This window comes from Myotis nattereri (assembly GCF_964212035.1).
Source record: "Myotis nattereri genome assembly, chromosome: 5".
Classification (NCBI taxonomy): Eukaryota; Metazoa; Chordata; class Mammalia; order Chiroptera; family Vespertilionidae; genus Myotis; species Myotis nattereri.
The window spans coordinates 75,325,639-75,341,271 of record NC_138080.1 but is presented as its reverse complement, the minus strand read 5'-3'; the positions used below and the strand labels follow the sequence as shown (position 1 = coordinate 75,341,271).

The following is a 15,633-nucleotide window of genomic DNA, read 5'->3' as shown; positions in this document are numbered from 1 at the left end:
CACATCCCCAGTGGGGGGTGTGCAGGAGGCAGCTGATCGATGTTTCTCTCTCATCGATGTTTCTGACTCTCTGTCTCTCTCCCTTCCTCTCTCTAAAAAAAAAATCTATAAAATATATTTTAAAAAAAAGAAATTGTCTCGATTCTGTTTTCCTATATGTAGCCACTAACTACATATGGCTATTTAAAAGTAAATACATTAAAATTAAATAAAATCAGCCCTGACCGGTTTGGTTCAGTGGATAGAGCATCGGACCACAGACTGAAGGGTCTCAGGTTCGATTCCGGTCAAGGGCACATACCTCGGTTGCAGGCTAGATTCCCAGCCCCGGTCAGGGTGCATGCAGGAGGTAATCTATTGATGTGTCTCTCTCACATCAGTGCTTCTCTCTCTCTGTCTCTCCACTCTCTCTAAAAATCAATGGAGGAATATCTTCGGGTAAGGATTAACAACAACAATAAAAAAATTTAAAAGAAAAAAAATCAAAGAATCAGTTCCTCCATTGCACTAGCCACCCTTCAGTTGCTTAATAGCCACACGTGGCTAGTGGCTACTATAGTGGACAACACAGATAAAACCATTTTCATCACTGCAAAAAGTTCTATTGGACAGCACAAGTCTAGATATACCAGTACACAAAAACATCTACCCTGGTCTAGTTAATTTTATATTTCAATATTTCCTGAACAGTTTGTACATCTTCATTAGAGCTATTATTTGAAGAAAGAATGTATGTCAGTCATGTCAGTGAACATAAAATCCAGACTTAATTCTTACCAAAAAACAAGAAGGAAAAGGAGAAACATAGATAATACTGTGGAATCTACTTATAGTCAATTCCAAAAGGTTTAGTAAAACTCACTTTAGGGGACAGAATGGAGACCCATAATGCTTCAAAGTATTACAAAGTGCACACCATATATCCTGTCATTATAGTTAACATCCACGGAAAACCTTCTCTGTGGAAAAATCACTGCCCTGTGCAGAAGTTTGCTTATTATTCACTTGAATGAAAGCAAAGGATATCTGAAGAATCTTTTCAGGACACTGTTGGAGATTTTTATACCTACTTTATTAGGTTGGGTAGCACAAGGGCTATTCCAAAATACAACAAAAATTAAACTTGATTGCTCTAGGAATCCTACTGATTTTCACATTTGGTAATAAGAGCAGCTTAGATAAAAACCAGTGCCTATGCTGACAGGTGTGAACTAAGGAGGCCTACAGTGAGGGAGGAAAGCCAGGTGCCTGGACACATTTGCTTAATTCAGTCATAAGCTCTGTCATGGGTTTCCTCGAACTGCAAAACGGGATGGCCCTAAAAATAGACTCGCTGCAGTCTGAACCTACTAGTTATGACAATCATCTTTCTTTCTGTTGCCATCATGGGATAGGCATGCTTTATTTTCTTCTTCCTCATTTCTTGGCAGATCTATTATTAAAACTAGTCTACAAAGTCAATTCATTATTTTGATGCCTTAAAATCTCTCGGTAGCCTGCCGGTGTGGCTCAGTGGTTGAACGTCAACCTATGAACCAGGAGATCACAGTTTGATTCCCTGTTAGGGCACATGCCCAGGGTTGTGAGCTTGATCCCCAGTGTGGGGCATGCAGGAAGCAGCCAATCAATGATTCTCTCTCATTATTAATGTTTCTGTCTCTCTCACTCCCTCCCTTCCTCTTTGAAGTCAATTAAAATTATATATATATATAATATAATTATATAAATAATAAAATAATTATATATATATATATATATATATAAAAGAATTTTTAAAAAATCACTTGGTAGTTTGCAATTGGCAGGTATAAAAAGTTTGTCAAAACCTTAATCTGGGCCCTTGCCAGGTGGCTCAGTTGGTTGGCACATTGTCCTGTACACCAAAAGGTTTGGGTTCAATACCCAGTCAGGGCATGTACTTAGGTTGCAGATTCAATCCCCAGTCGGGGCCCATAAGTTTCTCTCCACACCACTCCATCCCCCCTCTCTAAAATCAATAAACATATATTCCAGTGAGGATTATTTAAAAACAAAAACAAACTCCAATCTAGGCAGTAGGGGGTTCAGGTTATTCCAATCTTCCTGTTCAATTGCCAGTATAGCTTCAGGAAGTAGGAGCTGAATTAGAATCTTGGCTTCAGGCACCAAGGACATCATTAGCCTTAATCCCAATGGAGGGACCCATTCCCTGTGGGCCACAGTGCAGCAGACTTTATTGTTCCCTGTGACTTATTTTTTTAGTATCCAGTTCCATGAATTGAATTGAGTCATCTCCAAATAACTTAAAATTTTACTAGTGGCCCAGTGCACAAATTCGTGCACATTGAAAAGAAATTAATTAGAAGAAATATTTTAATATCGCCATTCGCCCTTTCTCTATAATGGAAGTGTCAATGAAATTCACGATCAACAACAGATCAAAACACACACATGCGATTGGTCCAGTGAAAGCTTTATATGTATCGCTGCACAGGCGAGTCAACTTAGCCTCTTATATATATAGAATAAACTTGCTTAATTAGACCTCCTTTTTGATTTAAACTTTTCCAGCCCAGTGAAGCACCCCAACTTCTCTTTCAGGTGTCAGCAACACAGCAGTAAATATCAACACGAAGCAGATTATTATTGTAGATCATGCAGGGAGAACAAAAGATAAAATATTTAACTGCAGCAGTGTTTGACTATATTCTGCGCAGTGAGAAAACCTGAAGTCATTTTCAAGCTCCACCATTTTTTACTTCTTTTCAGTTTGGTCAAGTTTCTAAGCTTTCTAAATCTCTATTTTCTGGCTAATGAAAAGAAAATAGGATTCCACCAAGTCTCCTATCTACCTACTCCAGGACTTCTGTGAGGATCAAATGAGATAAGGCACAGGAAAATGCTTCACAGACATTTTGTTAAAGTGTAAAATGTTTGCACCTGGCTATAAAGCAAGTCATGTTCCTGGGCTGAAGAAACTGCAAGGAGGCTAGTTGGTAGGGAGAGGAAGCTGGGCATTGCTACGCGACGTCATTACCCAGGGCCTACAGCCACTGTTTCCAGGCTGGGCTGTGGGCTGCATTTTGCGCCATGGGGTCTGCTGCGATTTGGTGGACTGTCGCTCTGGGGTGGTGGCGGGGCCTGTGTCCCACTTGGGAGAAGCTAAGTATTGCTTTGTGGGCTCCAGGTCTGTGGTGCTGTTTCTCTGTAAATGGCCAGTGTGCATCATGGCAGCTCCTGCATTGAGCATCGGCCCCCTGGTGGTCAGTGCAAGTCATTGTGACCGGTTGGACAGTCAGACACTTAGCATATTAGCCTTTTATATATATAGATAATTTTTATTTTGTCTCATGAAGACCCAGGCCTTGTCCTGATGTTCCCCTGAATTAAAGAAAATTAGTCGTATACTTATGTGCTGTATATCACACTTCCAGATCACTTATTACTTACCATAGCAGTATAGACATAATGGTTATTGTGGCAATATTTCTTGTCCTGAACAGGTCCAGAATAAAAACTTTCTCCTGCTTCAGGGGTCTTAGCTCCTGTAGCTAAAATAATGCAAATAACCATGAGATTAAGAGCTAGTGAGGAAATATCTTTGGCCATGACAGCATGGGAAAAACTTATGCACTTTACCTTGAATATGCTTAGAAATCAGGAATTCTCGGGGAATAAGAGCATGTACATATATGACGCTTTATTCTAACACAAATATTTGTGGCTAATTTAAGACAGAAGCCTTTAACGTATATAACATTGGCTCCACTGTCTCTTATAGAAAGCCTAACTGCTAGCATAGCCATTCCTTGCCTCATGCCAATCACTATGGGCACCTGAATCACACTGAGTCGTGATCCTTGCATTGGTAGGGCTATATGCCTTGAGGTCCCTGTCTGCTTTTTATACTTTTCTTGTTGAGGTCTCTGAGTCAGAACAGACTTGAACAGATTTGAGTTAACTGTGGGACCTTGGAAAAGTTACTATTTATCCTCTCTCAGCCCCCATTTACTTCTCTGTAAAATAGGATGCCCCCCAAAAACTGTATACACACTTTGAACAATTAATTCCAATGGGTAAAATCTGAAAAGTAAGAAATATCAATGAGCTATCAGCTGTTAAGTGTGTATACATTTTGGAGGGAATATATATATATTCCCTCTATATATATATATCCCACAATATATATATATAGAGTTGAGAAGATTAAATATAGCTTAACATATACCTGAACTATGTAAATGCCCAATACATTTTAACTGTTAACATTATTACTGAGCCATTGAGAGGATGCCAGCTGTCAGTGGTGAGTGGTAATTTCTTACTGCTGTCAATGGGCTCCCCTCCTTTACTTAAAAAAACAACAACTTTATTGTTGAAAGATTACATATGTCCCCCCCTTCCCCCCATTGACCCCTTCTAGCCTGCCCCTGCCCCTTACCCCAGGCCTTCACCACACTATTGTCTGTGTCCATGGGCGATACATATACGTTCTTTGGTTAATCTCTTCCCACCTACCCATCCCCACCTTCCCTCTGAGCCCTCCTTTACTTTTAATTTGCTGATGTTAATTTGCCATGAGTTAGGAATCTAGATACCCAAGCTTATTAGCATTCAAACTAAAACGTTACAAGGCTCTGGGGCGGAGCATCTCTGTGGGATAAAGTGCAAGGACTTTATGGTGTGTACAGCGAGGCTGAGGATGGAGGTTCAATAATAAAAGTGAGGGTGCCAGCCGCCTTTGTAGCTGGTGTTCCCCAGATATTAGCATCCTTCTCTCAGGAATAATCAGACGCCTCCTCACGCAGCTCACAGGCATATTACCTTGTTTCTTCTACACTACTTGGAGCACGCTGCTCTGTTACGACCACAAAGCAAAGCCCCTGCATCGCTGAAGGGAAGCTGGAGGGCTCTGGGAGTAGTGCTATGCACAGGTAGGGCCTGTGAGTCAGGCCTACGCTGACATTTGGTGCTTCCACAGGGCCCTTGTGAAAATGCAGATTGCTGGATCCCACCTGAACCTGCTTAATTACACACTCTTTCTTGGGGGGGTGGGGGCAGATGCCTGGGAATCTGAATTTTAAGGTCCCTTGAGTGATTGTGATAGGCAGCCACATTCGGAAACTTCAGGATAAGAACATTCTTATATCCAGTGCTCATGCTTGGCCTGTGTGAAGCCACCAAAATGCCTTTGGACCAGGCAGCAAGCAAGTTGGAGATGCTTCAGAAAGGAAATCTGAGAAGCTTGAGATTGCTTTCCAAATGATACTACTTTTCATTCTTTCCTGTCCAAGTTAACACCACTGCTCCTCGTATCAGGTAAAAAAGCCCAGGCAAGTGCATGCACTTTTGCACTGGAGAGACCGAGTGAGACTTCTAGCTGTGGATCCTGGGAAAATTACTTAACTGCTCTGTACCTCGGTTTCCTCTCCTGGGAAACAGGCATATGGTTAGCATGAGCATCTGGCAGATTTGCCATCACCATCCCGAGCAGGCTGCATTTGCTGGCGCAGGGCTCTGCAGATCCTCCTAAAGAAGATTCTACCTGGGAGGTGAACAGGGGAGGTGACTGGGCCTTGGGAAAGCACAAGCTCCCTTTCCCTCCATGGGCCCAACCAGTTCAGGTCCAATGTGCCTCACGGCAGGAAGAAAGGCAAGCGGTTAGGAGCCAGTGGTCCTGGACTGTGAGAGGGATGTCTGACTGCCGGTTTAGGCCCAATCCCACCGTGGGATCGGGGCTAAACCGGCAGTCGGACATCCCCCAAGGGGGTCCCAGATTGGGAGAGGGTGCAGGCTGGGCTGAGGGACCCCCTCCACTCAATGCATGAATTTCGTGCACCGGGCCTCTAGTATATATATAATATATATTCACCAGTATGTAGCTGCATCAATGGTATGGAGCAATACCAATAAAAAGTTGGAGATGAACTTGCAAAAAGGAAGGGAACTAATGTTTAGTTAACACTTGTTTATGCTAAGCAGTTTACATATATTATTGCATTTAATTCACACACAGCTCTTTATAGTGGGTTTTATCTCAGAATTTAATCATCGTTGTGTCTCTAAGGCCTTGGATAGAGCCTGGTACCTGGTGGGCACTCAAAATACATTGAATTAAATTAAATTCCATTAAGATCAAGAATGCGTGACTGACCTCAAGAGAAAACATCTGCAAATGCTTACCTCCACAGGATCAAAAATCACCGCCGGGACCGCTACATTGTTCATTTTTGCAGCTTTTTGGATGATCTCTTCAGCCTCTCTAAATCTTCTCTGGGATATCAGCCACCGCGGAGATTCAGGAATAAACCTAGAATTCATTTTTAATGGTTTATACTTTTTCACAAAGGCAGGGTTTGACACTATTAACCATAAGTTGTTCCCCAAATAATTTTTATTTTGTAAAATTCTAGTTTGTTTGTTTTTTTAAAGCTGAGGCCTCATAATATTTCCATTGGTTATAGGAATAAATAAAAGCGCTTTCACATTTCAAAGTTCTGAGCAAATCACAAGACTGATCATCAGTGATATTTGAAGCCAGGAGCAGTGCAAGGTATAACGTTAACTCTGCAGGGGTTTAAGCCAGGGTAGCTGGAGACGGCCATCAAAAACGTAATAGCCAAGTGTGGCTCTTCAAGGGAAACACAGCCCAGTGTCGCTCAGTGTGTCCGTGCCGAGGAGACTTCCGGGAGCCCCAGCTGGTGCTGCGCCCAAGTCTGTGTGTTAAGGTGGCCACCTGTGCTCCTCGGGCACTTCCTGTCCTCAGTGGAGAAGGTGGGCACCCTGACGCCTCCTGTGGGCTGTCCTCCTCACCTTCAACAGAGCCCCGGGTCAGCGAGCACCCAAACCAGATTTGGGGAGACAGCCAATGTTGTCTTTTTTTTTAATGTCTAGAAAGTTAATTTTAAAAATTATACAATCTTCCTACATTTTATTTTATTTTTTTAAATATATTTTATTGATTTTTTTACAGAGAGAGGAAGGGAGATAGAGAGTTAGAAACATCGATGAGAGAGAAACATCGATCAGCTGCCTCCTGCACATCTCCTACTGGGGATGTGCCCGCAACCCAGGTACATGCCCTTGACCGGAATCGAACCCGGGACCCTTCAGTCCGCAGGCCAACGCTCTATCCACTGAGCCAAACCGGTTTTGGCTTCCTACATTTTAATTGATGGTCAAACACAGTTGACTTCTTTCCTAATTTTTCTATTTTTTCCTTTTCTATTTATTTTCATCATGCACATATTTATTTATATTTTAACATTCCTTCCCAGTTTTTGTTTCTTAGGATCTCTTAGCCATTCTTCTGCCGGCTCTTGTTTTCCTTACCTATTCATCAGTACTTAGTTATAGTAGAAAGTAAATTACGTGTAGCAGATACAGAGGCCTCCTATACTTAAATGGGCCCCTCCAAAGCCTCAAGAGGAATGGCCTCAGAGCAAAAGACAACCGATCAAATAGCCAACCCCAGCTCCCTGTCCCGGCCTCCCAGCACAATGGCTGAAAACTGAACCCAGTTTGCATTTTTCAGAAGATGCCCTTACGTGGTCCCCGTTGCAACCATGATGATGTCAGGTCACTGACCTTCAGAATTAGAGCTGGGCTGTCCAGTACAGTAGCCGCTAACCACATGCAGCTCTTGAGCTAGTGTGACTGAGGAAATGAATTTTAATTTCATTTACTTTTAATCAATTTTAATTTAAAAAGCAGCATGTGGCGAGTGACTACTGTCTTAGTGCAGAATGAGGGGTCTTACTACACAGCCACAGTGTACATCAGGGCACTTTGGCTTCTGAGCAATATCTTTCCCCAACCAGGTTGTTCTAAAAATATCCCATCTTTCTTACTACAGGCCCTGAGGGCCATCATTGGCCTCAGGTTCCTAATATGTAGGCAGCTGGATATTGCAAAGCTTTCCCCACATTGCATCTATGGGCTCCCTCCCCACCCTCTATCACATACTTCATTTAAACTTGTGGGCAAACCTTTTAAAGGGAACTTGGGGCATAAAAAATCCCCAAGCCACCTGCAATGACTCTGTTCCCCTCCCATTTCCAGCCACGTACTCAAGCTGACTGCAATCCCTACTACTGAGCTGTCATGGGTGTTGGTGTACGAAGAATCAAGTCTAGCTGATCACTTATAAAGTCAGTGGAGCACCACGCGAGGTTGTACACGGTAGTCTCTCTGTAGTTTTAATTCACAATGAACAGGGGCGGGGGTTGCTGGAAAGTCTGTGTCGCTCACTGACGGGTGGCAGAGAGCCCGGCAGCCCGAAGCATCCCCACACCATCCCAGCCCATCACTCCAGCATCATAAGGACAAGATGTTCAGAACAAAGTGATTTTGTTTTTGTAGGAAAATGGCAAGGCTATTGTTTTAACCTTGCAGGACCAGCAGGCAGCTTGTTAGTGCTGGCCCTGAACAGTGTGCCCATAGCCAGGAGCACTCCCGGACCAGCCAGTGGGCAGCAGAAGATAGGACTCTCTTTAGGGCAAGAGTGAGGCCGCTCCTCATGGGATGGGCCTTCTCAGCTGGAAACTCAAGGGGCTGACCTATCAGAGTTATTCCTTGCTGTGCTTGCTATTTGGTTCTGAGGGAAAGATCCCAGTCCCACAAATTAAAATCCCTACTAATCTCTTAATCAGAACCCTTCTATTTTTATTCTCATTCTCTCTCTCTCTCTCTCTCCTCTGAGAGGAGTATATAGTTAAAAGTTTGATTATAACATATTTTAAAAGTACTGGTCTCTTATGCCAAAAGGATGAGAGCCAGGGAACGTAAATTATTAAAATCATTCATCTGAAGAGGCAGAAAATGACCTATGAATAATCTTGTCTTGTGTCTTCAGAGAGCACTGGGTCACCAAAAGCATTTACACTAGATTCAGTTAGCAAGGAGTTGTGGGTAGAGGGTGTGATGATGATGATGATGATGGTGACTCCTCTTCCGGAAAATGGCCCTTGCTTTCCTCGGAGGCAGAGCTGTGCAGATGATGGCCTGCCCTTATTCACCATAAGCTTTCCTAATCATCAGACTGGGTTTCAGAGGAAACCTCCAAATCAGAATAGTAGCTAACCTTTCACACACTGTCTCTCACATTCCAGGGAAATAAGGGGGGAAAGGTGCTCTCTCCCCCCATGCACACCCATGGCAAAAATTTACACTGGTAAACCACAGAGTTTTAGAAGTCATGAGATAGTAGCTTGGAGTGGGTCCAACCTGAGCCATCTGGTTCAACAAGGCCAATATGTGCTACCTATCAGCCTCTATGGCTGCACAACACTTGCAGCAAGATAATGGACTTACAGGCACCTCTCCAGGCAGCGTGTCCACAGGACAGGGCAACCAGGAGGGCTAGTCTAAATTGTGAGTTCCAAAAAGTGATCAAAGGAGCATTCACTGTGTGCAAGTAGGTAGGACTCAAACAGTTCGATAAAAACAGTCACTGCTGGGATATTTGTTGTTGCTGTTGTTAATCTTCATCTGAGGATATTTTCCCATTGATTTTTAGAGAGAATGGAAGGGAGAGAGGGGGTGACATTGATGTGAGAGACACACACATCAGTTGCCTCCTGCACACTCCTCAACTGAACCCAGGGATCGAACCTGCAACCTAGGTACCTGCCCTTGACTGGGAACCAAACCTGAAACCCTTTGGTGCATGGGCCAACGCTCTAACCACTGAACTACACTGACCAGGGCACTGCTTGGAGATTTGATTTCGATGTCCTGAAACCAAACAAAAAAGAATTGAGAGAGAGAGAGAGAGAGAGAAAGAGAGCCAGACCCAGCGATGGAGGAAATCCCTTTTCCTCTTACTTAAATGTGAAAAAACCAAAGAAATGGGGAATCCCCAAAAAGAGGGTGTGGCTGGGACCAGATTCCCTTTTTCTTAATCTACTCTCTCACCTGAAATCTCCCACGGAACTAGGGGCTAGTGATTTTGTGATTGTGTGATTCCCATACTCATGTGTCAAAATGGGGTTGGCGGGTTGAGGGAGGAGAGAAGAGGTCATTTCTCTGACAACTCACTAAAGGGAAGTAATTCTCTCGCCTTTCTAGATAAAGCAGATAAACAGGCACTCCTTAGATGCTGGAGGACAGAAACTACATTAGTTGAGTCCACAGGGAGAAAGAGAGTTCCTAGAGAAAAGTGTCAAAACACCTGGGGTGGGAGGGGCGGTGGAGTTCTAAACAACAAAACCCAACAAGACCATCTCCACAAATGAAAACCACCACCAACAGCAGACAAGACTGGGGAGGGGCAAAGGCTGGATTTCCTGAGAAGGTGCTTCGTGGGACAAAGGAGAATTAAACCCCAGCACACAGACCCACCCAGCCAGTCTCTGGGCTTTGAGGCCCAGCCTCAGCCAGCTCCAGTGAGATCACACCAGGGTCAGCACCCGGCTCTCGGCTCCAGGCTGTGCTGGCCAGCAGCAGGGGGCTGTCTGGGGCTGAGCCACACTCACCACCATAGCGGGACGCACAGCAGCCCCGGCACGGTCAGCGCCAGCAGCAGCATCCGCCAGTCTCTGATGAAGTAAGCAAACAGTGGCAGCAGCATGTAGCCAACTGCAAAAAATGTGCACACTCCTAACGTAGAGAATATAATACGAACTGACTTGCCAAGAATTTCTGTTCCTGTTCAAAACAAGGGAGGAATATTAGCATTTTAACTCACTTTAATATTTGCTTTATACATCATTACCTGGCAGTTAGAGTTCAAACTGTAGTCACTTACAGAAGGGAAAAGGCGTTTGTTTCATAGCCCAGGGCAGGAGTGGTCAGGGTGGAGGAAGGTGGGAAATGACTCAAGACTTATCACCTTATGGAAAGCTAAGTTTTCATTTTAAAAGAGCCATAGATTTTTTTTTTTTAAAGATCATTTCATGTCTTAGAAATAGCAAGCCCAGCCCCAAGAAGTAACCTCTTCTGGGAATGCCACATTTCCAAAACCAGAGCCCCAGGGTGAGGAGCAAGAGGTGGTCCAGGAGACAGTGGGGGCTCTTTTGAGGCGTTTTGCGGGGGCACCGTGCCTTGAGCCTTTCCCACTGTTCTCCACCGCACAGACACAGGCACTGGAGAGCTCAGTCACTGAGTGGGGCTCGGACACTCTCAGCCTCCCGTGAGCCCTGAGAAGTGATACATGGGATCCAGCTGGCTCTGGAATGTGCACAGAACAGGCCCCGGAGCCAGGGGCTCGTTCCCCTACAGCCACATTGTGCCCAGGGATCAGCCCCAGGCAGACACAGGCCATTTAGACCAGGAAAGAAAGAAGGCGCAGGTCTGCTGGCCCGGCAGACAGCGGCCCTGGAGCTGGCCACACACGCAGGAAACTCCACTGCGCTTTCCCAGAACAGCACAAAGACCCAAGACTGCTTGGTGCTGGGCCCTGTTTTGGGAAAGGACATGCAGGTGGCTGCTGGGTCCTGCTCTGCTCAGAGCCACAATGGCTGGCTTGGCACCAGTTCTCCCAGAGACGCCGCCCGCCCTTCAGAATCCAAGAACAAGCTCCCTCTGTTGTCCCGAAGCTCCAGGCCCTCTCCACAGAGTCCACTCGTGGTCCCCAGGGGCGGAGATCTGTCCAACGGCAAGCGCCCCCGCCTTTTGTTTGAGGTCTTCCCACCACTACACAGAAGTAGCCCGGAAAACACAAAATTGACCATTCAAACATTATTCAGGTTTGGCATTCAAGACAGGTTTTCTCAACCATGTTGAAATGCCCTAAGCACAGACTAAGGAATAAGGGGCTAATTACAGAGAAGTAGTTAAATTACTGATTTCCCATGCCTTCCTGTCCCAGCCCCTGCCCCACTTCCTCCTTACTCAGCCTGACTGCGCCATACGCCTCTGAGGCTCCCTCTGAAACAGCCATTTCTAAAACCAGACTGATAGACATGGCCAGTACTGCGTGCCCCTCTCATCCTAGACTGTGGACAAGAGACCCAACCACCCAGGCACTTCTCAGCCTCTAAACTCATTTCCAAGGATCGGGCCTGACCATTGTGAGGATCACGAATGTTATTTCCAGATCTTTTCTTACTGCATTAATGACCTTCCTACCACTCCATAGGAAGACTGCCCATGCCATGGTTTCTAAACACTTTGCCTGTGATTATGATGACGTAGAAATGAATGGGGGGGTGTTTTATTCCTGAGCAGAGATTCAGAAGTGAAGTGGCAGAGGATTTGATTGCGGAGAACAGACAGTGCACAGGACCATGTGAGAAATCTTGTAGACTCATGAGGCCAAGGGAGCTCCCTCATAGTTCCATGCCCCTGATGAGAGAGAGAAGTTATACCACTAGATTCCTGGATCATCTCCCTCTCTAAGTTTGGGTCCCAGGCCAGAACAGAGTTGTTCTGACTTTGCTGAGTAACCATGGGGGACAGATGCTTCGTAAATCTACCTCTTTGCCTTTCTGTGCATGGAGCAATGTGGATGGCATGAACCTGAACAGTTGCTTGTTAGCACGACTTTCTGCTCTCTGACTTTTAGATAATCACCTTCCTAAACCATCACCATCATCACCATCATCATCATCTTCATAGCTAGCTTTTTTTTTGAGTAGGCACTTTGTGTCAGGTTCCAGATTAAGTGTTTACCTGTATTATCTTTTTGAATCTTCACAATAATTATAGAAAGATATTACTTCTATCTTATAATGTAATCTGCTGAGACTTAAAGAGTTGGAATACACTGCCTAACTTCACACACATGTAATAAATGGGGCAGCCAGGATTTAAGTCTGGTCTGTTTTTTTAAAAAAATATATTTTTATTGATTTTAGAGAGAGGAAGTGAGAGGGAGAGAGGGATAGAAACATCAATCAAGAGACAGAATCATTGATTGGCTGCCTCATGCATGCCCCCTGCTGGGGATCAAGCCTACAACTTGGGCATGTGCCCTGACCAGGAATTGAACCGTGACCTCCTGGCTCATAGGTCAACACTCAACCACTGAGCAACACTGACCGGGCAAGTCTGGTCTGTTTGACCTATGGGTAACGTCTAGAAAAAAATAATCTGGGACAGAGCCTAGGCCCTATTGAGCAGACCTTCAACTGAGATTCCGGAGGAGACACACGTGAGTGAGGCCATATCTCCTTTCAGAAGGGAGGATTTGCATTTTATTTGCCTGGGCTGGTCTTTGAACCAGCTGGAGACCAGTTGGTCTTGGTCTGGTAGGGCCTCTGAGTGCCTCTCAGGAGTAAAACTCTGACATCTAAGCTAAAGGGGCATTTTGGCCAGAATGTTTGCCCACTGACTGCCACCACCAACTATCTGAGCACTCTCTCCAAGAAGGAGGGACTCAGAGAGGGCCAGCCTCACTTCCACACTGATCGGGCCTTTCTGTGGTAGTCAATCACGGATCCAGTCAGGCACTACTGAATCCATTCCCTGTGGAGGCAAGACCTGCCCCTCCATGAATGACCAACAGAGGCCTGCCGCTGACCTCAGGCCAAGAAACACGATCATGGTGCAGTCGCCAGGATATGAGGTAGGACCCAGGGGTTCCTGGGCTCCTTGATGCTCATTTGTTATTCAAGTGACTCACAGTCCTACTTTATGACGTTATTACTATGGGAACTGAGATAACGTATGTAAAGTGACTTGTAGAGTGTCTGGCATATGGTAGGTACTCAAGGACATAATTCCTTTATTCTGGTCAAACAGTTGAAATGTGCTAGGTGTTAGGGGAATGATGGGAAGCACAGTGCCTTTGACCAAGAGACCCAATGGAAGGCAGCAAAACCTCTCTTTGCTCCCCAGAAAATACTCAGAAGTCTCTTCAAATTAACAAATATTCTCCTGCTCAGGGCCTCCTATCTGCCCTTGATGAACCTTCACAAGTAACCTTTCCTATCTCTGCGTATACCCATAAAAGTTACCTGCACGCCCCCTCCCTCCTGCCTCACCCATGATGACCCATGTCCTTAGTAATAACTGTATTCTCAGCCTCTGCCAACCAGATGTGAACTCTTTGAAAATAGGAGTGAGTCCTTGCTTCTTCCCTCACATAGTGCAGTGCAAACAAGGGGTATCAGCAAATTTCTGCATCTTTTTAAATGTATTTCTACCCCATTTCATCCCTTGAAGATTTTCAATGTAATAAAATGATGATAGCATTAAAATAAAATATAAATAAAGGTTAAAAGTTATGTCCTAGAGTAAAGTATAAAAATTTGCAACTGATCACTTTGGAAAAAGAGTCTGTCAGTTCCTTAAATGGTTAAACATACATTACCATAAGACCCAGCAATTCCACTCCTAGGTACATACTCTAGAGTACTGAAAACATATCCACAAAAATATCGTACTTGAATGTTCATAGCACATCCTATATAATAAAAGCCTAATATGCAAATTGTCTCCTCTACCGGGAATTCAACCTGGAGTTTGACTGGGAGTTCAACCAGGGGGCGGGGCCAGCCAGCCAACCATGGGGAAGGAGACCCCAGCTGGCAGCTGGCAGCCCCTAGGGACCCTACCCGTGCACAGATTTTGTGCACTGGGCCTATAGTTATTCATAACAGTCCAAAAGTGGAAACAACCCAGATATCCATCCACTCATGAATGGATGAACAATATGTGGCATGTTCTTACAGTGGAATATTGATTCATGCTACAACATGGACCAACCCTGAAAATGTTAAGTGAAGGACTTCATCACAAAGGCCACATATTATATGAATCCATTTCTCAGAAATGTCCAGAATAGACAAATCGATATAGACAGAAAGTACATTAGTGGTTGTAGGTGCTGGGGAAAGAGGGGAGTGGGGAGTGGCTGCTAATGGGTACAGGGTGTGTTTCGGGGTTGATGAAGCATTCTGGAGTTAAATAGAGTTGATAGTTGTACAACATTGTAAGTATACCAATAACCACTGAGTGATAAACTGTAAAAGAGTATTATGGTATACAAATTATATCTCAATTTAAAAACATTTAAAAATATGTGACTGATAAAGGCTGCATAATTGGTATAGTTAAATTTCAATTTTTCCTGAGCTTTCTGGTAGCCAAAATAATAAAGGAAGATGCAATCAGTTGCATACTTATCAAAGGAACTATCAGAGCTTTAAATAGTTCAACATATTGGAACAAGTACTGAATAGGAGGTTGATGTTAAGAGTACTGGGAAAATATTAAAATTAATGGATCATCCCAGACAGGAAGCAGTTAAGTGTGTGAAATAAATTTAAGCAGCTAGTTATGAGGGATGCCGCTGGCATTTTACCCACAGGCTGTGGACTGGTTGAAGGCGTTATTTCTGGGAAACAGTAGTAGGCTGTAATAGCAGCTGGAGTGTGGGGAGGACCAGTGCCCTTTGTCCTGAGCGGTCATTTCCTCCTAAACCAGCCCCATTCCTCCTCTCCAGGGGGAGCCCCTTTATGTTCCCTTGGGTGGCATTGCTCTTCTCGCAATGACTCTGGCAGGCTTCTTAAAAAGCAGAGCAAGGAGATCCATTTCTGCACCACTTAGAGAATGGGAGTAATTCAGCTCCTTGAATTAATGTTACTGTGAAGACTCTTAAAACTGGAGATCATCATCGAAAGTCTTGCCAACTCTTCTCTAGAGCCAGAGGGCAAAGTGAAGGCCTAGACAGAACTGGTGAGCCCAGACTCCAAGCTTTGCTTTATTTTA

The 15,633-nt window shown here is 44.5% G+C and overlaps 1 protein-coding gene across 1 annotated transcript in view; it reads right to left on the bottom strand.

The window, feature by feature from the left end:
* LOC308520098 (solute carrier family 22 member 4) overlaps positions 1-15,633 on the bottom strand; it is a 43,359-nt gene that overhangs the window by 6,697 nt on the left and 21,029 nt on the right. The window contains exons 4-6 of the mRNA XM_081092586.1: positions 10,455-10,626; positions 6,163-6,289; positions 3,430-3,530 (exon numbers count right to left, since the gene is read on the bottom strand). Of these exons, the coding sequence (XP_080948712.1) occupies positions 3,430-3,530; positions 6,163-6,289; positions 10,455-10,626 (400 nt within the window). The remainder of the gene's footprint in view (positions 1-3,429; positions 3,531-6,162; positions 6,290-10,454; positions 10,627-15,633) is intronic.